The sequence below is a fragment of the Anopheles darlingi genome, chromosome 2 (assembly GCF_943734745.1).
Source record: "Anopheles darlingi chromosome 2, idAnoDarlMG_H_01, whole genome shotgun sequence".
Lineage (NCBI taxonomy): Eukaryota > Metazoa > Arthropoda > Insecta > Diptera > Culicidae > Anopheles > Anopheles darlingi.
The window spans coordinates 70346057-70369947 of NC_064874.1; the positions used below are offsets into that span (position 1 = coordinate 70346057).

A 23891-nucleotide genomic window follows, 5' to 3' on the forward strand; every position below is an offset into this window, starting at 1 on the left:
ACGTTGCAAATTCGCAATCGCCAGTGCATTCGTACGGAGAAAGAAGCGCATTCCAGCCATCTTCGAGGACCAGTCACCCTTCATGAGGCCATGCATGCGGAAGAACACCTGTGATTCGGCGAACCTGTCCAGTGAGGTACTGATCTTCTTCACATAGCGCCTAGCCGTGTTCGGGAGGTTGCGGGTAACCATCATCATACAGGTAACCGTCGCGAACGCATCGAACATGCTGTAGTAGAGCCCGGGATCAGTGAAGTCCCACTTAGTGACATCGAACTCTCCGCCCATTTTGACCACAGCAAAGAAGTACGCAAACGTCAAGCTCAGGCCGACCTTGGTGGCGACAAACAGGGCTCGACCAAGAGCGGTCGTTATCGCTTTGAAAGAATTGTACAACGATCTTGGATTTGTTACTACAAATGCTGCCATAGCAACGCCTCCCAGCAAGGCATTCCAAGTGCTGGGACTGGTGAGATCGAAATCGGCCGGGTTCCAGCTGCCACTGGCAGCGGCCATCGAGAAGTAGGCGAGGGTGATGCCCGAGCAAACCATAATGCTGATCGAGGTGGTCAGCGATAGTCCTAGCCCAACGAAGTATGCCACTGATGCAGACATGTTGAATGGAATGGATAGACCCGTCAGGGCGCCACCGATCATACCTAGCCAAAGACTTTTCGATTTCCAATCCCACTGCAATGGATTCCATGAGCGGGCCACTGACGAGGCACCAACGTAAGCGCCTATCAAGGCAAGAATGAAGCAAGTGATGGCGAAGGCAAATTCACCATCCGGATCGACCAGCGACACCGGTGAGTTCCCGGCGTACACGTAAGGAGTGGCATACTGTTCCTTGGGATCCATTTGATAGAAACGTCCGATATCGGGATCGTACAGTCTTGCCCTGTAGTTGTACAGCTCGATGTCCTCGTCCCATTCCTGACCTGTATAAAGATACGATATCTGACCATCGAAATCTGTACCATAGCGACGGAATATCTGCCCGTATGGTAGGTAGTCGTATGCCGCCACAACCTCTCCGTTCTTCACCACCAACCGGACCGATCCTTCGTGATCCGTGATCACGCTGTACAGCTGATCGTTCCGAACGAATCCAATCAACTGTTGATCCTTGTACAGGTAGCTCGTAACTCGCACATCGGGTGGTTGATCGCTAGCCAGATAGGTCATCTCCATATCTACCAACACGATACCATGCGCATCTCGGATGTAGTACTTCTCGTGGGTAACCGATCCTTCGGCATCTAGCACCTGCTTGAAGGTTCGTTCTCCTCGCACATCATACTGTAAGATTACTTTCCGTCCGTCGACCATCTCGATCTTGGACACGCGGTGCAATATGCGGTCATACTCCATGTGCTTGATGCCTTTGTGTTCCGCCTTTATCACCGCCCCATCACTGTTATGTTGCATCTCGAAAGACTGTTCCTTGCTTTGCACTCGATCGAAGCTTAGTCGATGGACCTTAGTGATCTGGTTCGTACCTTCACGATACTCCATTCGGTAACGAGTGAAGCCGGTATAAAACATTCGATGATTTCCATTCGCGTCAATCTCGTACGATTGCACATCGGCCGCCGATCGACCAAGACCCGTGGCGAAATGGTGTATCAGCACACGCACAATATCTGGTATGTGTTGGCCAAATGCCTTCAACGAATTTCTAAACTTTTCTTGTAATGCCTGCAGTGGACTATCGGCAGATGATCCCAATACACCGTGCTTTTGGAGCAATGCTTTAGCCTCCCCACATCTAGCCTTCACCATGTGGGATGCTTTGATCCAGCGTTCACATTTCCGTTCAAAGTCCTGTTCACTCACTCCTGTACGATCGGCGATCGCACGTAACAGCATGATTTCCAGTTGGTTGCTGAAGCGATGCTGCTGAACGAATTTCTTAAACAGCGATTTTATTCCAGGGCGACCGTGACACAGACTCGGATTGGTGCAGTCCGTAGTGAGGAACTCGTTCGACGTCAATGTATCCCATATTGCCTTCGAGTCCTGCTTACTTACACTCGGTATCTCTCGGGTGAAGCTCTTGTGTGTCAAGGGTGTTAGCTTATGCTCTTCCTTGCCGTGGAAGTATTTGGCTTTCATCATCTGATCATGATCGTCGTAATCATACCGATGGCCATACTCCTGCGGGAAGCTCTTGCGACTCAGCACTCCCGCCAGATGGTTCAACGGAATTCGATCCCCACAAATGTGCGGCAGCTCATCATTCCGCTCGGTGTACAGGGTTCTGTTGACTTGATTGTTCTGGAGGTAACCCGCTTGTTGCAGAGCCTCGAAACAAACTGCGGCTTGTTTGTGATTCAACAGTTCGTTGACGAAGTACTCCGGGAAAATGCCATTCCGAAGCGCTCCAACAGTCGGTTGCCAGTGTGCCGTGAAGAAGGTCTGCGATATAAGTCCCTCGTAGATGGGAGTGTATTTATCTTGTCCATAGGAATCGGTTTCCAAATAGCTGATTCTCTCACTAAGGTACGGATCATCAATTTGTACCAGAAAGCCGGGCTCGTTGTACGTGAAGTTTCGTGTGAAAGAACGATCACTACCGGGTTCGACGGTCATTGTCTCCAGAACTCCATCGGCATTGTACCGGAATGTGAACAGTGGTTCTGCGTTGGTGTCTGTACGGATAGCACTTATTTCACCGTGCCCATTGTAATCATGAATGAGTTTCAGTCTGCCCTCTTCACCGAAGCTGATCGGATATACGACCGACCTTAGCTTATCATTCTGCCATTCATAATCGATCGAGTACGTCATGTTGATCGTGTTTATGACGTAGGCCTTCTTCAGCAGCAGCTCTCTCTCGCCAAAGATCAGATTTTCGGTCATATGATCGTCCCCAATATACCTCGTGGACAGCTGCGAGCGATAGCGAAACCGTGGCTGGTTCTCCTGCTCGCCGTACAGCGTCTCAATAGTATCGTTTGATCTTGGCACGTCCTCGTTGCTCTCCAAAATACGATTACACTCCTCGTGGGTCAGATTAACGAGGGCTTCGCGGGCAACTTTCCCATTCGCAGCGTACACAAAGTGTATCACTCGATCGAGTTGGTCCTCGTGGTCCTTGTGCAGCGTAAAGCGAAGAGCACCTTGACGATCGTATAGGTAGTGAGTGATACCACCATCCGGTGTGCGTCGGCGAATCATACGTTGTCCACCATTCTCATAATCGTTTCGCACTTCCCACAGCTTCTGCAGCTTCAGCAGATCGTCGGACGGTTCTGGGCCGGTGTGGAAAAATGGACCATTGATAGTCATCGTGCGCGCCATCGAATGGTACAGAGGCGGAAGTTCTTGCACCACCTTCGATGCATTGTTGAACCGATATGTAGTCAGCCGATCATCATAGTTACCAACCTTCGAATACTTGGCCACCTTGTTACCTTGGTTGTCCTCCACCGTTACGCGAATGGCGCCGCCAGGATGCTCAACCACTCGGTGGTGATAGCCAGCCGAGACGGGAAACAGTGTGTTCAGCCACTTATTCAGTGGCCTGCTGGAGTAGCGCCTTCGATACTTGCCGGTAATTCCGTACATTTTCCCAGGAAGTCCCTGAATCTGCTTGCTATCCGTCGGATTGTCGCTGTAAATTGTGCGCGAATAAGGATAACCCTCGCAGGTTGCATGCAGATCATCTACCATACCAGTCAACCGCTCCGTAGCTTTATCCATCTCGACGATAAATCGCTCGTAGTAGCCAAAGAACTGGGGCTCATCTGCAGTGCGATGCACTTGAGTCCATTTCGTCTGCATAATCGGTCGTTCGATCTCATCGTACCAGATCTCGCGTACACGCACCCGGTCCGGATCTTCATACACGACCAGCTGTGTTGGCTGGCCCGATAGGTTATGGTAGGTGATCTTGATCCGCGCATCGTACATCTCGACAAACTCACTTATCTCGAACGGTCCGGTAGAGTGCAGCGTGAAGGTGCGATCGCTATTAGCCTTTTGTAGCAGGGCCTCCTGTAGCAATACACCATCCAACCAGATCGAGGCTCGCACCTCAGTGAGAACGATTAGAATTTCCCCATACGATGGGGTACATTCCGTGGACACAACGGAACAATGCAGTGGGAATGTTATCCCTCGCCAGCTGAACGATAACGCCGTTCGGGCCGGTGGAAGTAGCTTGTACACGAATCGAATGCTTAACGACGAGCAGGGCGTGTCTAATGTTCGGGAAATGGTTGCATTGCCTAACCCGTGATACGTTGCCGATCCATGTTCGATCAACCATTCGACACCGGTTCTTCGCCAAAGTTCCGGCCCGAAATGGTTGAAGCTACTGTGCCGCGGTTTTAGCTCGATCAGGCATGGCCTAGCAGCCATTTGGCGAGTGAACATGATCTTCGACTCCACAGAAAGCTCCAGCACTTCGGCGTGCTCCGAAAACATGATCGATTTTTTGCCCTGCGGATTGTAGAAGCAGTACCGGGGTAACCCGTTCGTACCCAGTATCGCCCGTAGCTCTCCCGTGATTGGCTTGTAGACGTTGATCGCTAGTGGCATTGTGAGCGGGGAAAAGCGAATGTGGTCGATATCGATTTTCGGGTGCGCCTCGGTTGGGATTACGGTGATCAGGAACGATAGCTTGGTCGCCGGTGAAAAGTGTGTCACATCGAGAATGGTTTCAATGTAACTCCAGTTCCCGATCTGATGCTTCACCTCCGCACTAGCTGCAGACAAAGTTTTCTGGATCGATGATGTTCCGTTTTTCGTTAACACCTGAACGGTCAGAATGTCAAGCGATTGACCAACTGAAGGGGCCTGGGTCCGTATCCAGCAGGATACTACGAAAGTTGTGTTGGGTACAGCAGGTTCGAACGTACCGATAAGGTTGCTTTCGCGGTTAGTAAGCCTCAGATACCGGTTCTCTGAATCTCGCACAATAAATTTCTGATCAAACATCCACCGTTTCTGAACCCCGATGGCGTTCTTTTCATACTTCTCGAATCCATAGTAGCCAACCATTTCATCGGCCATTCGATAGGAACCGAGATCGAGCACCTGCAAACGATCTCCCTTATCCAGGATCATACGATCGAGATCGGCTTGTGATGGTCGTTGGTCGGCGGCCTGCTTTTTCTTCTGCTCGTCCCGTAAACGAGGATCCAGCACTTCATGACCATCGGCCGCGAATGCTTTCCGCAGGGTTGTGCCCGTCTGCAGATCGATGCTCTGCTCGTACCAACCGAACTGGGTCGGTTTGCCACCGGGTAGTAGCTTAAGCTTGCGGAACACGAACCCATCTGCCGACAGTTGCAAATCTTGCACATCATACTGGTGCTCCGTCACGAGTGGTATCTGCTGAAAGGGTGCAGTTAGCGTTTGTTTAGCAAACACGGTGATACGGCTGTCGACGAAGTACTTAACCGAACGGAACTTGAGCCAGGTGCGTAGAGCAGCCGCATCCTCTTGATACGTTGTGATGATCGCTAGCTGATTGCTGGCCTGGTTCATCGTTTCGTTCTGTGGCATTGTTACTGTTTTCTGGTGATCCATGAAGAACACCTTCAATGCAGTACTCGGTCGCTGTGATTGAACGTAGGCCGGTAGGACAAGCTGAAGCTCCTTGGGATTGGGCGTACCTATATCGAACAGTGTCGCACGCGAGCTGTTCGAGACAAGCTTAAAGTGTGCCTCCGCATTCTCCTTTACGAGCCGGTAGTCACCCATTAGCTGCTTGTCAACTTTACGCATCCGGAGCGTGTCTTCGATGAGCCGTTGCTTGACCCAATTGTTCCCTTCGTTCTTTATCTGATGGCCACCGACCAGCACACCGTCCGCATTCGTTAGAAGCCCAAATTGCGACAGATCCAACGCGAACACGACGGCATCCTTGACTGTCTTGTATATACGGGCGTACTCGCGCTTCAACATGGCGACCGTGTCGTTCCACAACTTGGCCCACTCCCGGTAGTGCATGTTAGCCTTCTCGGCCTGCACCTCTTTTCTACGCTTTTCGAAAGCTTCCCGATGCGGACCGCTCGAGTTGTTCACACGCAGATGGTATTTGTTCTCATGCCAGGCGTATCCCAGATGGAACGCATCGTTCTCCTGCGTCCGCACCGTGTAGGTGAAGGTGTTCATGTTGGCCAACTCTAGTTTAACTGTATAGTAGTCACTCACTTTGGGTGCATCGGTCAAATTGAGCATCATGAACCGCACCCAGATCTCGAGTCGCGATCCAGCGAAGACCGGTGCCTTCAGGATCAGTGCTTGACGGTAGCTACTCAACATGTCCGCTATCAGACCCTTGCGCATGGAACCCTTCAATTCGTCGCTGATAGCGAACGAAGCAACGAACTTGTCGATAGCAGCGAACGAGTCCCAATTCGGACTGGCCGTACACTCCATCCAGGCTGCATCGTCACGCAGCACGTAGATCCGCATGGTTTGGTCAAACGTAGCGTAGCCATGGGCGAAGGCATGGACGACAAAGTTTGTAGGTAAATTGGAACGTACCACGAAGTCACTATAGTTACCGGCTTCGGTGACCGTGAGAACATGTAGCTGCTTGGTGTCTGATATCAGGGCAAAAGCGTTGCCTGCCGCCACCGTACCTTCCAACGGGAACTCACTATGGTACGCCCGGTGTATCCAACCTTCCCCTGTGTCGCCAGTGTACTGTAGGATCGCTATGTCCTTGCTGGATTTGTACATTACCGTCACCACCATTAGTCGCTCGAGTGCGTGCACTGTGTGGCTCTTAAAGTCGGGCAATGCGATCAGTGTAATGGTTTGGTTTGTCTTCGGGCCACTCTCGGCACCCAGCGGATCACGTACGTGCATCTCAAAGATCCCGTCCTTCGCGTTTGCATCCACAACGACCATATAGTCCGGACCGTAGAAGATCGAGGGCGTGTGACTGATCGAAATGTTTCGATTCAGGGCGGAAGGATCGATTACCAGATCGGTGTACTCGGCTGACCATACGACACCATTCGGGTAGACCATCCTGGATAGGCGATCCTGCTGGTCATACTCAAATTCGAACAGCTTACGATCACTCTGTGTGATGGCTCGCAATTGTGTACCGTCGGTGCCATCTGTGTAGTGGAACTGGACAGACTGCTCGTACTTGGCGGTGGTAATGGCGAAACTTGATACACGATCTTGTTCGTAGCTCAATTTGACCAACGATCCATCGTTCATGGTGATCGTGATCAACCGAATGTCGGATCCCTGCTTTACTAGCTCGTAATCATACGAAGCCGCCTGTCCGGTAGTATCGATCTCCGAGATTAGATACCAAATCGTTGCCTGCTCGTTGACCTCCGTCGGTGTCGGGCCACAAAGCGGCCAAGACGGACAAACGTTTTGCAGCTGGTAATTCTTGATCACTTTGTATTGGAGTGTCCGATTTTCGATCTTCACTTCCCACGTATCACTGGAGCGGATGTACCGGATCTTTACATCGTCGTAACCTTCGATCGCGAACGACATGTCACCGATTCGTTGAGCGTGCTCGGGCAAACGCTTCAGTATGATCCGTTGATTGTCCTTAACGAACGAATAGATATGATCCTGGCTAAAGGCGCTCATCTTGCGATCGACCATAATGTAATCGAGCGGGAAAGACCATCCACGTCCCAGCTCATTGCTGTAGTCAATATTTTTGTACTGAACATTTTTTCGCACACCGACACCGAACGGGTTGCGGATATCGATCAGTGGAAGTGTCAGCTCGACTGTGCCCGAGTGTGGATTGAAGGGTTGCAGTAGCGTGCTCAGATCCAGCTGATCGTGTAGCCATAACGTATACGAACCTTGTGCGAACAGTTCCGGGATGAATCGGTTCTTCTCCGGAGTTGGTGGTGAAGACTCTTCAACTAAATCAAACTCCGATGGTGCAGGCGAGCTCGTGACAAGCTTTGGCTCCGATGTGTTCAGCTTTGTATGGATCTTGGCTAACCCGTCTGATGTCTGCAACAATACCTCTCGCTTGTTCCCAGGCGAAATCCCATTTTCTACCAATCTTATCAAACCGTACCGAATAGAGAGATCTTTAACGTGATCGTCGAGGATGTTACTAAAGTCGAATCCTAAATTTCCACGGTAGCAACGTAGTGCCAGCAATCCTTTTGGTCCTGAACCAAACAGCTCATCTATTCCGTCGCCGTTAATATCGATCGTCATGATGGTTTCTACGGTTCGATCGGTCCAGCCTCGCAGCTTGGAGAATGCCGTCGAGTAGTACACCTTCTCGAACGTATCAACGGTCTGATTGTAGCGGTACATCATCAGGCCATCGTTGGAGAAGTGCAACAGATCATTGTACTTGGTATTATCAAACTTGGCGAACACAATCCGATCATAGTCCTTACTAATCGGTGGGAATTTCACGACCTTGGGCAGTAGCTTCAATTCGTATTGTTCATCAAACCGGAACAGCTGCAATTCGGATTCCGTACGCAGCGCGATAGACAGCTGAGGCTTTTCGTCAATATGCTCGATCAGTGTAATGCGCGATGAGGGATACGTCCATTCTACGCCAAGTTTCGGAGGGCGCGATAACGTCTGGAGCGGCTTCCCTGTGTTAGTCAGTTCAATCGAACGAAACTCCACCGTAGAGTTTAGCCGAGTAACTACACCGATCCTTTTATCTGCGGGGAATATTTTTCCCATTTGGAAAGCACTGCCTGGGTCCCCATACCCAAATGCGTCGTGGTATTCCGCAAACACTGTCACAATCTTCAGCGCAGCATCCGTCCACCTGTAGACATACAATCCTTCGGTTTTTCTCACCAGCAACCATCCATCGTCGAACACATCCCACGGATAGAGGGGTGTCTTGTGACCTACGGAGAAAAATACTTCTTCGCGCTGCACTTCAATCCATTCTTTATTTCGTTGCACGAAGATCAGCAACGACCGGTTGATGCGAACGAAAAGGATGGATTTTAGCAATCCCTGTTTCACTTCCGTTGTATCGTGAGCATCTACTTGGACTACGATTTGATGATCATGGAGCGACACTTTGTAATTAGAGCTTTCAACAATCGCTGTCTCTGAGCTCATTTTGAAAATGATAGACCGTAATCGCGATAGGCATTCAGAGTTAGAAGCTTCTCTTCAACAATTACTGTGCACGGTTTCAGCTACACGGTTGTTGAATTGTTTCAATATCTTTGAATATGAATAACTTCTGCTAATCAACACTGAACGTATACCGTAGGTTGATATCTTTTATATTGTATCGATGTCGTTCAATATTGATTTAATTGCAATCGACTTAAATATTGATCTCGATCGAGAAAACTACTTATTTGTGCAAAGCTATTGCTTAGCGCCAGCTGCAAAATTGCAACATCACACATTGGGCATGGATGTGTTACAATTTATTTCATATTTTATGAAAATGCTATTCTAAATTTTCAATATAAATCTTTTGAAGCATGCTTAACAAACAGAAGATAAAAGTATAAGTAACTGATAAGTAATAACTAAAAACTTAAAATATATAACTTTATACTTTATTTAACTTACTCTTTTTAGAAGGAGCATAAATTAACGCCATTAGCAATTTTATTTTAGGTAATGAAATTGAAGCACATTTTTTTTTCAAAACATTCTAAGGCTGCTACACTGTGAATTTTATTGTTGATTGCAATTAATCGATTATTGCCAGCAGATTAAATCAATAGCTCTAGAGTAAACAGAGCACAGAAGGCACTAAGGTAAATATATGCATTTGTAACTATTCCCGCTATTGCGGTACAGAGTATAAAAGACTAATCGCAATTTCTTTCGTTCGATTTAGCGTTTCCCGGTGTGCGTCGTTTCCATACTTTTGCTCATTTCATACTTTTGCTTCGATACTCTTTTCCAAAGACAGACCAAGTGAGTTTAAGTCAATCTTCTAGCAACACAGGACTAAACGACTGTTCGGAAGTTCCTTCTCAGTGGTGTCTTTCGGATAGTGGCATCGCCATGAGTGAGGACGCAATGAATACTACCTTGAGTTACTACACTCTGCAGCCGTCGTCGCGTCAGCTGCTCGCCAGCCTTTCGGCCGATCATGAAATCGAAGTGAAGCGCGAATCCGTAAACGTAACGAATCGTTGTTTCGTACGCGACAATCGAATGCTGTTGATCTACGAGCTGAATGGGAACAAGTGGACGCAAGTCCATAAGGAACCCGAACTTTTCTCGGTCGCGTATGCTACGGAAAACTATCCTTGGGAAGTATATGATGGTGGACTGCTGCTAGTTCGTAAGGTCGAGGGTGTCGTCGTGTACCGATGGGCCAACGGTAAGCTCGATCAAGTGCTTGTGATTTCCGAGTATCACGATGCGTATGGATACGATACGCTGGATAGCAGCATACTGTTGGGAAAGTTGTTTGTGTCCGACAAGTTTATTGGAGTCGTTGCCCGTGTGCAATCCAGTGTCCAGTTTCATTCGATTGATCTGACTAACACAGGGAAGCCGCTCCAGGCTTTATCGCGCCCTCCGAAACTGGGCGTGGAATGGACGAAGCCCTCATCGCGCATTACACTGATCGAGCATGTTGACGACAAGCCTCAATTGTCTATCGCGCTGCGTACGGAATCCGAATTGCAGCTGTTCCGGTTTGATGAACAATACGAACTGAAACTACTGGCCACGGTTTTGGAGTTTCCGCCAATTAGTAAGGACTATGATCGGATTGTGTTCGCCAAGTTCGACAATACCAAGTACAATGATCTGTTGCACTTTTCCAACGATGGCCTGATGATGTACCGCTACAATGAGACTGTGGGCACCTTCGAGAAGGTGTACTATTCGACGGAATTCTCCAAGCTGCGAGGCTGGACCGATCGAACTGTGAATACGATCTCGACAATTGACATTGACGGCGACGGAATGGATGAGCTGTTTGGTTCAGGCCCGCTAGGGCTCTGCCTGTATATGCCTACATTTACAAACGATGGTTTCGAGTTAACCAACGTATTTGATTCGTCAATCACTGATCTCTCGCTTCGTTACGGACTTCCGAAGCTTGCAACGAAGGCAACGAGTAAAGTTGAGGGGTATAACATTCTTCTGTACACCGGAGAGCAGCTGATCAGCGTGAAAGCCAATTCTTACCAACCAGATTCCACCGTAATACCGACAAGCGAATTGAAGCCCAACGTTACCAGTACAACATCGTCAGCTGTTCCCCTGCTGGTACCACAGAGTAAATACGTTCTCTGGCTGCATGATCAACTCGACTTGACGACGATACTACAACCGCTGAACCCACACGCCGGCACGGTGGAGTTGTCGATCCCGCTCATCGAGCTGCAAAACCCGTTCGGTGTAAGCGTCCGAAAGGTGGTGCAGTTCAAGAACATTCCCTACGAGGGAGTTCTTGGCCAGGGATGGTCGTTGCCGCTGGACTACATTGCTGTTGAGCGTAAGGGTAGTGCTTTTCGTCAGGATTATCAATATGCTATTGTGAAAAACAACAACCGGATTCTATTGCGTGCGCGCCCGGAGTGGGACAATGCTTGGAAACGGTATTTCCAGGTGGACGGATACCGTCATGCTCGGATATTCTATCACGAGAAGCAGAACCGATGGGAGGTGACAATGCATGATCATACCTTCGTGTATGGATCGTGGGAAAAATTGAAGACCTTCAGTCAGGAAATGGTTTGCAGCACATGGCCACTTTGCGGACCCAAATCTAGGAAAGATCAGAATTTACCCACAAAGTGGTATCTAGTACACGAGCAGAATGAGGCAGGTCACTACGCTAACTATTACTACGACCCAGTTGACGGTGGTCTCAGCTATCGCTTGGCTAGTATACGCTTGGATAACGAGCACTCGGTGACTCTCAAATACGCCGAGGATGGAAGACTATCCAACTTTACCCTCTCGACATCGGCTTACGATCAGAGGGTGGCCTTCGGGTATGAGGGTAAGCGATTGATCAGCATCAAGCAGGAAGATAGACCGTTGTTCGCGTTCGAGTACGAAAAAGAGCGATTATCCAAGATCACATACCCGAATGGTTTGCAATCGAAATTGGAGTACGAGGACGTTGCTATCGATCGCACGCGCTCCGAGGAGATTGTGTCGGTGGAGGAGAATCCAACGATCTATTATGGGCCCGACTATAGCGTCATACTGTGTAACAGTGATGAAGGTGGCACCGAACATAAGGTAATGACGGTTCGTACGCTGCTCGGTGGTACCGACAGCGATAAGGTGACAACGGAGAATCTGCGCCTGGGCCAACCGAATATAAAGAATCAAATGGTTCACGCACTGGACAATCTGCTGGTAGTTGTGTTGATCTACGAAACGCACAAGGACGTCACGGTGTTTCAGCACGTGAACGGCAAATGGACGGAGAAGAAGCGCTACGACGCGTTTCCACTGCTTGGGACGATCGGTGCCGGTAAGCGTTTCGTGGTTCTGTATGATCTAAAGACCATCCAGGCGCTTACGATCAAGGGCCGCGGACAGCTGGACGTCAATACAGTGGACAAGGTGACCAACACCAACTTTCTTATCCGCGAATTCGTTAACGGGTTCGTAACTTACGATGAGTTCGGCACGCTGTCTGTCTGGGCGATCAAGGCGGACGGATCATCAAGCCGGTGGATTAGAGGACGAATGACACCCGAGTTGGCAATATACATGGAAATTGAGCGGTTTGTCGCGGCGTTTGATCTGTCGGCCGAGTTTCGGGAAGCACTTCGCAAAGGGCTTCGAGCAGATGCAATCACAATGTACCAGAATGCGGTCGTTCTACGAGCACCGGTCCTGGTAGATCAAAAGCTCACAGTAGTCGTTCATATCCTTAGTGTGGATTTCTCCGGAACGGCTCCATATGTGCGTGATACGAAGGTTGCTAGCATACCGGTGGCCGATTTCCGTACATACGAGTACGATATGCGCACCAAGGATGGCGATCTGTTCAAGCTGGGCTATCGACTGCAGGGTAAAACGCTTGAATTATCGGTGAGGTCTAGCAAAGGGCCACTCATGGAAAGCCTGGAAAAGCAAAGAAAGAAAGCATACGATGAGGTCAATGCTAGTCGTGAGAGTGAAAGTTCCAAGAAGAAGTACCGCCAGGATGTAGACAAGACTCTGCAGGAAGAGACAAACAAGATCTATCGTACAGTCGTGGAAAAGGTTCAGTTCGCTATGGACCTGTCGCAGTTCGGTGTCCTGTCGAATGTGAACGGTATTTTGACTGCGAACACACAGCTGACCTTCGATGGGGAGACTTGGGTGCAGAAGCGCGTCGGTGAACAAACGATGCGGTTGGAGCAGGTAGACGAGATGCTAAGCGATGGCTACAAGCTGGTACGTAATGGACGGTTCGACACGTTCAAAATCTATGACGTGAAGCAGAATAGCACCATCTTTGATACGTACACCAGCAATCCGAACGAGCTACAGATCGTTGCTCCGCGCTATGTTCAGGCACAGGCACGCCATCGATCACTGAGAGTGTTCTTCTTCAAGACCCGGGAAGTGTTTACATTTCCACGTATGGATAAACTGAACCGTGCCAGTAACAGCATTGCTCTGGTGATGGTACGTACCCTCGGTGCCGCTAGTCGGTATGTGATTTTCCGACCGGTGGACTCCTTTCTGCTGAACCAGACCACGGTCTTTAGTCGCCAGACGGTACGGTTGAACGAGGAGGAGACACGCATTACTAGCTATCTCTTCGATGCAGCCGATGCGCACCTCTCGAGCGAAGGAGCCACCTTCTATCGGGCGCGAATCGTGCCCGGTGGGAATAGCACGCAGTACGGTTGGCACGAACAGAGCACCGACATCAAGAGTGGCAAGACAAGCGAGAAATCCTTCTCCGGTGATGGCCGTGAGGTGACGGTACGAGAGAAGAGAAAAAACGAAGAGTCATCGAATGACAGCAAGGACACCGTGATCTGGGATCAGAGCAAGCAGCTGAAGATCGTAGATCTCGGCCCAATATCGGTCGCCGATCAGATAGTGTCGTACTATGGTTTCGAGAAGTACGAGCTCAAACAGTATGGGAATCCTAAGGCAAACCTAAGCTGGACGTTCAACGAGAGAGATATTCATTTTGAGCATGAGAATCATTATCTCAAGCTTGCGTATGGCCAATCGCTGAAGGCTACCTTCCGGCCAAAGGATCCGCTGAAAGTGTTTCTAGCTACATGCTGGGTACGGGTTGATCAGCCAGTGGGCGAAAGTATTGACATCTTGCGAGTGGCCGTAGTCAATGAAGCGGATAACTCCACCCAAAGCTTTTCAGGAGCTAAGGTACATTATCCGATACAGAACTGGCACTACATCGAGACGATTATCGATACGACCAAATATCCACAAGGGTCCAAGCTTCAAGTGGCGATCACCTTCGAGCCGACAGCCAACTACAAGACTATCGATGTGGATCATGTTCGCTTTTCACCGCTAGACTTCAACTTTCGGGCCAACATCTACACGCCCATCATGGCGGATCTACGTGCCGTGCTCAGTAACAATGGGCTACCAAGACAGAGTTTGTACAGTCCACGTGGTAAACGTGTGCTACTGCTGTCGGAGCGTGGCCAGATTATGGACTTTTCCATGCATTCGAAGATGGTGTTTGCTGAGGCACTTGGGATCAAGCAGAGTCTCGTCGAGATGAAACCACGCCGCGGATTTTACGATCCATTCCATCAGACCGATTGGACGGCGAACAAGCCTAACGATTGGGTGTTCCGGCATGGTATATTGAACTACAAGAATGATGCCGCTACCAGTCCGGGCGAGGTCGTTCGTACCTTCGCAGGACCATTCCGTACATTAGCCCTTCGATTCCTGTACCATCTAAAGTCAAACGATGGTCATCTTGCGTTCAGCTGGAATTCACAAGAGATTAACATCACTTGCAACCGCTGCCCTCATTTCCCGGAAATAGGCGAAGTGTTCATCTTCATAACTCCGAAGCGTGTGTCGGTGTGGTTAGAGGGCTGCCTGCTCAGCGAGACGCTAGCGTCCAGCACCGATGATACGGGTGTATTTCGGCTACGACCAACTGGTACCTTCACCTTTACCGAGTTTGCCGTTATGTATGACTCGCGAGTGAAGATAACATATCACAACCGGATGGGCCGGCCGGTGCAGATCATTGAGTATGACGATCCGAGTACGGTGCGAATTCGAGAGATCCTCTACGATGAAATTGATCGTCCGACCATGCAAACCAAGTGGACCAAATTGGTTAGCCTGGGTAAGGAATACTTTGCATTCCGGGAAGACTTTGTCACTTCGATTGGTCAAACGTCGGGCCGCATGGCCGGTAGGGTAGCTGAAGCTAATCCATCTTGCGAAGGCTATCCGTTCTCGCAGACCATCTACGCCAACGATCCTACCGAGAATAAGCAGCTACAGGGTTTACCGGGCCAGGATTATACGGTTCGGGGAAAATATCGAAGACGCTACTCGATGAAACCGGAAGTGGCACTATTGCGCATACTGTTTCCTGAGTCCCAAGGCTACCGACAGCGAATTGTTGAACGTCCGGGTGGTGCGATACGGGCCAAGGTGGAGGATTCGCGAGGCAACAAGGTGGCCAAGTATTGGAAAGTAGGTAACTATGAGGACCGCCTCACGACCTATCTTTACGACTCAGAAAATCGGTTAGTACGAGAGCTCCCCCCACAGTACCATGCTCTCGTGGGCACCTGTTCCAGCAGGATACCTCTGTCTCAGATAATAAGAACGGGCGAAATGGTAAATCTTTATAACAAGTGGATGGTTGAGCAAATTTACGATGAAAATCACATGCTTACCAAGCGTACTCCGGACGGCGGCTCGTACGAGTACGTCTACAACGAGCAAGGTATTTTACGGTTTTCGATGCACTTTGATGCATCAGGCAAACTGGATCGTGTGATTCACTTCGCTTACACCTCCAATGGCAAGGTAACGCGTGAAGCGCTCGTTAATCTGGACCGCAAGCAGTGCTTTGACAGTGTCAATTCAGATGACGTGCCCGACTCTAACGATCTCATAGAAGCCGTGTACGGTGAGCTGGATTTGAATCCGATGGTCCGCTACCGGTCACAGCAATCCACACGCCGGATCGGCGAGAATCGGATGATGGAGAGCTTAATCTTCGATGAGGACGATCGATTGACCAAGAAAGTGTTCATCGTGCCTACCATCAACACGACCTATTCGATCGACTACGAATGGGAGAATGGTGTGCTACAGGGAATCCGTTATCCGATCGATTCCGCTGTCGGACCTTTAGAGATACTGTACGAATATGGTGGCCATGGAGAAGTATCTGCAATACGCCATTCCACTAAGAAGCATCCCATGTTCTTGTTTACCTACAATGCCAATCGTGTTCTAGAGACGATGACGGTGGAGCCCGGTAGTGATCGTTCTTTCACACGAAACTTCACGTACAACGAGCCCGGCTTTCTGGTACAAATTGATGATCCGTTCCTTAGTGAGAGAATCAGCTATTTGGAAACCGATTCCTATGGACAAGATAACTACACTCCCATCTACGAGGGACTTATATCGCAGACCTTCTTCACGGCACACTGGCAACCGAATGTTGGAGCGCTCCGGAATGGCATTTTCCCGGAGTACTTCGTCAACGAACTGTTGAATCACAAACAAGCCGCAGTTTGTTTCGAGGCTCTGCAACAAGCGGGTTACCTCCAGAACAATCAAGTGAACAGAACCCTGTACGCCGAGCGGAATGATGAGCTGCCGCACATTTGTGGGGATCGAATTCCGTTGAACCATCTAGCGGGAGTGCTGAGCCGCAAGAGCTTCCCGCAGGAGTATGGCCATCGGTATGATTACGACGATCATGATCAGATGATGAAAGCCAAATACTTCCACGGCAAGGAAGAGCATAAGCTAACACCCTTGACGCACAAGAGCTTCACCCGAGAGATACCGGGTGTAAGTGAGCAGGACTCGAAGGCAATATGGGATACGTTGACGTCGAACGAGTTCCTCACTACGGACTGCACCAATCCGAGCCTGTGTCACGGTCGCCCTGGAATAAAATCGCTGTTTATGAAATTCGTTCAGCAGCATCGCTTCAGCAACCAACTGGAAATCATGCTGTCACGTGCAATCGCCGATCGTACAGGAGTGAATGAACAGGACTTTGAACGGAAATGTGAACGCTGGATCAAAGCATCCCACATGGTGAAGGCTAGATGTGGGGAGGCCAAAGCATTGCTCCAAAAGCACGGTGTATTGGGATCATCTGCCGATAGTCCACTGCAGGCATTACAAGAAGAGTTTAGAAATGCGTTGAAGGCATTTGGCCAACATATACCAGATATTGTGCGTGTGCTGATACACCATTTCGCCACGGGTCTTGGTCGATCGGCGGCCGATGTGCAATCGTACGAGATTGACGCGAATGGAAATCATCGAATGTTTTATACCGGCTTCACTCGTTACCGAATGGAGTATCGTGAAGGTACGAACCAGATCACTAAGGTCCATCGACTAAGCTTCGATCGAGTGCAAAGCAAGGAACAGTCTTTCGAGATGCAACATAACAGTGATGGGGCGGTGATAAAGGCGGAACACAAAGGCATCAAGCACATGGAGTATGACCGCATATTGCACCGCGTGTCCAAGATCGAGATGGTCGACGGACGGAAAGTAATCTTCCAGTATGATGTGCGAGGAGAACGAACCTTCAAGCAGGTGCTAGATGCCGAAGGATCGGTTACCCACGAGAAGTACTACATCCGAGATGCGCATGGTATCGTGTTGGTGGACATGGAGATGACCTATCTGGCTAGCGATCAACCACCCGATGTACGAGTTACGAGCTACCTGTACAAGGATCAACAGTTGATTGGATTCGTTCGGAACGATCAGCTGTACAGCGTGATCACGGATCACGAAGGATCGGTCCGGTTGGTGGTGAAGAACGGAGAGGTTGTGGCGGCATACGACTACCTACCATACGGGCAGATATTCCGTCGCTATGGTACAGATTTCGATGGTCAGATATCGTATCTTTATACAGGTCAGGAATGGGACGAGGACATCGAGCTGTACAACTACAGGGCAAGACTGTACGATCCCGATATCGGACGTTTCTATCAAATGGATCCCAAGGAACAGTATGCCAGTCCTTACGTGTACGCCGGAAACTCACCGGTGTCGCTGGTCGATCCGGATGGTGAATTTGCCTTCGCTTTAGCCGTTTTCATTATGGCCATCGTTGGTGCGTACCTTGGTGCAGCCTCTGCCAACCAGTGCTGGAATCCGTTGAAGTGGGACTGGCGTTCTTCGTCGACATGGTTAGGTATGCTTACCGGAGCCGTTACCGGTGCCTCCATCCCTTTCAATCTGGCTAGCTCGGTTGCTTTCTTTGTTGGACTCGGATTGTCACTGAGCACGTCCATCAGCATCATGATCGGGGCCGGAATCACGTTCGCGTACTTCACCATCGCTGCCACTAGTGGTACATGGGATCCGACCAAGTTTGATTTCACCAGTCCCAGCACTTGGAACGCCTTGATGAACGGTGTGGCCACCTCATCCTGGATTCTCATGAATCCATCGTCACTGCTAAGTTCCTTCGCCACCTTGACCACCGTCACGGCAAAGGCTCTGTTCTTTGTGTCTAAGATGGTATTGAGTCTCGGATTCACCTACCTGTTTGCCGCCATGAGCCAAGGTGGTGAGTTCGACGTCACAAAATGGGACTTCTCGGATCCTCAGCTGTACATGAGCATCGTGGATGGGTTCACGACCGCCACCGTCGGTTTGTTGTTTGCGCGCAACCTTCCCAAGCAAATCAGCAAATGGAGCGGCAAATTCAAACGATCCTTCGATGCGGTTGTCGCTAACACCATTTCCTTCCGGGCGCATGTGGTTCTTGGGCGCGATTGGGCGTCGAAGATTATCCAAACGAAGAATTTCCTCTACGTCAACTTCCGCAACACACAAACGCTACAGAAAGGATTCCTTACCGTCGGCTTCTACTCGTTGATCGTGTCACTTCGCTTCTCGGTTATTTCGAACAGCGTCATTCCCGCGTACAGTGCTGTGGAATCAACCATCAATGTACTCTTCACGACGGAACAGTTTACCGACTTCATTGTGAAACCATTGGCCCCGTCGTCATCGCGGTTGATGCTACCGAAACCGCCGGCTTTGGGCCGGATTGCCAATTTTCGCTTCAAACCGATGGCTATCTCTATGAATGAGTCCATGGCATCTTCCACTGCTTCGTCACTTGCTAGCATTTTTAATACCCTTCGTTTACCCTTCGAGTGGTTGTTCGGAGATACTCCGACTATGTCGAAAGCCGACATGAGTGATTCCAATGTTTCGTTTCCAACCAAAGCGACACGCAAAGAACAATCCTCATACACGCTAAGGAATTGTTACCGCCTGCACGACGAACAGCACGCTGAGGGTGTGATCAAATGTTTTGGTCATCGAACGATCGTTTCCATCGCTCCGAAGTATAAACCGCTCGACACTTCTTATGAAGGCTTAGATCACTTTAAGTACTGTGTGCCTGTAACATATGAGGGAAATCCTTCGGTTTCATGTGATGGAGAGTGGTCTTCACTGGTCTACACACCACACGATACTGCCCGTTTGTTTGACTTTGTTGATGGTTGGCTGCTATTGGCACAAGTTGCACCATCGGCCTATCGAGAGATTAAGGCTGGTATCCGATATTTTTTCTCCAGACCACGAACCAAACGTTCCGACATAGAATCCGAGAGTGTTTTAGGGCAAGTTCAGTTCATTTCCAGTAAGATAGCTTACCTGCGCTCGCAGATAGAAAAATATAACGCCGATGCTATGCGATGGGCACAATGGTCATTGGAGGATCTTGTTGAAGATTTGGAGAAGTACAAGACAAAAGGAAAAGGCTCATATATGATGCTAACTGATAGGGTTGAAGCTCTAGAGCAGGAAATCAGCGAAACGATTGCCGTACATCGGCAGCATCAAAGAAGGGAGGAATCTCGTGTCGAGAAGGATGTTCTTCGAGATGAAGCGCTAGAAAGTGAAATAACGTTACTGTTGTCACATCAAGGTGGTCTTTTAAATTTTATGCAAAATCATCTAGGACATGTAGCTTCCTTTATAAATTTCGGGGGCTTTTCTTTGAAGTAGAAATACCTTAAGATAATGATTTTTGTGTGAATATAGAATTAAACACCTAATAAGTAACCAATTTATAAAATTGCCAGTTTCTTTCAGCCCAAACTAGGTAATGCTTTCAGCATAAACTAGGTAATGCAAGGATTCAAAATCAGACCTTAATATTGGCCTTAAAGATATTGTTATTGAAAAAGTTTTTCATTGTTTCATTGTTTGAGCATTATGTTTTCGTTGAGCAAACATTCACTTCCTTCTCGTGATAGGGTCAGGTTGAATTTTTATTGTTATTCTCTATAGCATAATGCTGGAAAATCCTTACGGATGTGTTCAATTGCATGGAAAATAAATATGAGTTGAATATGCACATTTTTGACAGTCTAACAAATTACACCAAGGGTGCAGTAATATTTATTATTTTGTATATTCAAATTAGTGGCCTGCTTCGGTATGTTTCTCACGAAATCTAACAAAAATTGCAAGCGCTTTGTGCAAGGTGACTGATTCAGGATTCCATTTGGTTACGATTCTATTGAGTTTGAAATAAATCCGAAACAAAATGTCCATGACAGCAGAAAGTTGAATCTTTCTACTTGTTATCATACAGCGTTCTTTTCTGAAATAGGTCCTCGATCATCATTATGATCGTCAGTCACTACTAAACGCTCACATAAGTAGTGCTCTTTCATTATTGGAATATGCTGTCCCAGGTTTATGCGCTGTGTATGATTTGGGTCCCCGTTTGTATAATTTCTTCTCATGTAATCGTCTACACTTGCAAACGAAGGCAATATTTTGATAGCATGATTGCGATGAGGGAATCATGTAATTCCCCTGAAACAAAATGTGCATTTGTTTTTTGTATGTTGATGCCGCGCCACTGCTTAACCTATGATGACCTCTTTGTAAGATTATAACGTAATGCTACTTTACTGCTTTACCGGTGGTTACTTCCATCAGCCAATCAGACATAGAGCTCGTTTGGCGCATTCGATGATACGGACTTGGGGAATCACCTCAAACACTGATAGTGGTACTGGCGAGAGCTTTTTACTGTACAACAGTTATTTGTTGTACAGTAAAAGTACAGTTATTTGTTGAACCTTGAGCGGACCAGGTCTGCTCAGTGAATTCAAGGAGTGAAACAAGTGCAATTATGGAACGTACGAAGCGAGATTCGCAGAGGCTGTTGGAGCTGTTTTTTGGCGATGAAGTAGAACTGTTCACTGAGAACATATTTGATCAACGTACGCTTCTTGTGCGCCAACAACGAAATGTGCACTGTTTCCGGCTGGAAAATGAAACCAATCAGTCATCCTGGAAGCTTTTGTGGTCTCGGGAGAACTTCCTGGACAGCGGGGCAAGGCAAAGATTGTTGATCACCAATTCCGGTTGGCTGTTAATCCGAACTAGCAATGGAATGAAATTCTACCGCTTGGAAGGGCAAGATTTGACACCGAAATATTATACTACGGATGCGCGGTACCGTTCGATGTACGGATGGGATAAGCAGGAAACCGTGGTGCTGATGGGACACTTCTATGCCGATCGGGAACGAATTGGAGTGCTTAGCCGTAACAAACGTGGTGAAGTGCGGTTTGAGCAGATGGTCGAAAGTGTGGTACTGGATGGTGGCATTCAACCACTATGGACATTGAGCGAATCGCATGTGACCGTTCCCGCCGCATGGAAGCAGTCATCAACGCACCTATCATTGGCGAAGCTTGATAACAGCGGGCAGTTGGTTATCGTAGAACGTGCCGCTCCAGGGCTGATTAACGTACACAAGTTCAACGAAAACCTGAAACTTCAAACGATCGCCCACTCGGAGGGAGTAGCTTACAGCGGGCCAGATAAGGAGATCATTGCATTTGGCAATATCTTTAGTAACGGTGATGGCATGGATTTAATACATCTAAGTTCTGCAGGGCTGACGCTTTTCCAACGCACGGGAACTTCCTTTCAAGTCGTGCTCCAAGATTATCCGCTAAGTAGTTCAATGTCCGGTTGGGAGATGAAACATTGGCGCACAGCTGTTTTAATGGACGTGGATGGTGATGGTAGCGACGAACTTTGGATATCCGGTCCGCAGGGCATCGTAGGGTTTCGATTATCGGATGTTGGTGTTCAAAATATGGCCGATGTCTTCGAATACCCGGATGATGTACGGTATGCGCGTACGATGGCTTTGCTTCTAGATGGTTTAAATCCACCAATATTACTGTCAGCCTCAGGAAGATCACTCAACTCGTTTCGACTTAAAGCTTCAACTGCTAACCAAACGCAAATCTCCGAACCTAGCAAGGAAGGAGTAAACACGGATGAAATGGAATCTTCGGATTTACTGTTTACCATTAAACCTCATACCGGTCCGAAGGTGCAGCTTTCCCTAGCAGAACAGCTTGACACGTCGATGCTGGCTGATCCGATTAATCCTTTTCTTGGGAATCTCAACTTTGCGCTGCCTCTGCTTAAAGTTGGCGAACTTTTCAGCCTTCCAACGATGAAGTATGTCTTCTATCAGGAAACGGATAGTGACGGTCCGATGGGGCGAGGTTGGTCCCTGCCGGCGGATTGCGTATTTATCGATCGTCGTAATAGCATCTTCTTAGAAGACCATCGGTACTATCTACTAAGGAGCGGTTCGGTGACGATGCTCACGCCAAGGGAAAGCAACGCGATAACCTTCGATCTAGCAGGTAGCCCTGATACGAGCGTCACTTTCAATCGCACCTTGAACCAATGGGTGATCGTAAACGAGCAGAAGGACGTGTTCACCTACGGTACCCACGGTACAAGTCAGTTCATCAAGATGGATATCGGATCGGAGAATTGGCCTTTTCCGTTGGATGCAAAGAAGTATAGCGACCATAAGGATACACATATGCCATCCGTATGGTATCTAGTCCATCACAGCGATCGCATGGGTGATCAGTGGCTACAATACTCATACATCAAGGAATCTGGTGAAGAAGATTTGCTACTATGCACGATAACTACGAGCAGTGGAGGATTGCTTCAGCTATCTTACACGGAGCTTTTTAGTAAAATTATGTTCACCAATTTTAGTATCACTACTCCTAACTACAGCCAATCCGTGGACTTGAGCTATGTACAAACCGATGACCAGATACGGCTTCGTAGTATTTCTCAGCTCGGTAAAGCCGTTATGCAGTTCACATACCGTGGTGTTGCTGGAGCTATGAGTGAGTTTGTATATCCGAATGGTCTTGTAGCTAGGTTCGATTATAACCCGTTACAGATACACCAAAACGTGCTGATGAACCGCTTCGAAACATTCACCGACCCAAGGGCAGACTATGGTCCCAGCTATCTACTTGTGTGTGACATTACGGAATATCGTCAGGTGCGAGTTCGATTGCGCGACCATCTTGGATCGGATACTATAGCGATTGCCGGATCGACCCTTCCAATGCTCGGGAAGAGACCAGTGTTAAACTATGAGGTATTCACAGGAGAAAAGTTCTTCGCACTGCTGCTACACCATGGCGAGGAATGGCAATTGGAGTTGTGTCTGTTTCACAGTGAGGCAGACATTTGGCAAGGCAGTCCCACGTATATTAAACTCCCACAAGGTACAGCCGTGCGACGAGGACAGGATTTTTTGCTCGCTATTCAATCTCACCGCGTGACGATCATCGAACGAACCAATGGACAATGGCGAGCGTTGAAACCCATCGCTCACAGCGAGTCCACATTACTGTACTTTTTCTCACACGGTTTCCTCGCGTACGATGATCAAGTGC

General features: G+C 48.6%; 3 protein-coding genes across 3 annotated transcripts in view; 2 read left to right on the top strand and 1 right to left on the bottom strand.

The window, feature by feature from the left end:
• LOC125952280 (uncharacterized) overlaps nucleotides 1-9190 on the bottom strand; it is a 10466-nt gene extending 1276 nt beyond the window's left edge. Inside the window, exon 1 of the mRNA XM_049681666.1 lies at nucleotides 1-9190. This exon is cut by the window's left edge and continues 1276 nt beyond it. Coding sequence (XP_049537623.1) covers nucleotides 1-9060 — 9060 coding nt within the window. The 5' untranslated portion in view covers nucleotides 9061-9190.
• Nucleotides 9191-9821: 631 nt separating this feature from the next.
• LOC125952281 (uncharacterized) lies at nucleotides 9822-20491 on the top strand. Its single transcript, XM_049681668.1, has one exon. The coding sequence runs from the start codon at nucleotides 9973-9975 to the stop codon at nucleotides 20137-20139; it is 10167 nt and encodes a 3388-aa protein (XP_049537625.1). The 5' UTR covers nucleotides 9822-9972; the 3' UTR covers nucleotides 20140-20491.
• Nucleotides 20492-20618: 127 nt separating this feature from the next.
• On the top strand, nucleotides 20619-23579 carry LOC125952282 (uncharacterized). The gene is made up of 2 exons (XM_049681669.1): nucleotides 20619-23330; nucleotides 23387-23579. The coding sequence occupies exons 1-2, from the start codon at nucleotides 21281-21283 to the stop codon at nucleotides 23470-23472; spliced, it is 2136 nt and encodes a 711-aa protein (XP_049537626.1). The 5' UTR covers nucleotides 20619-21280; the 3' UTR covers nucleotides 23473-23579.
• Nucleotides 23580-23891: the final 312 nt, after the last annotated feature.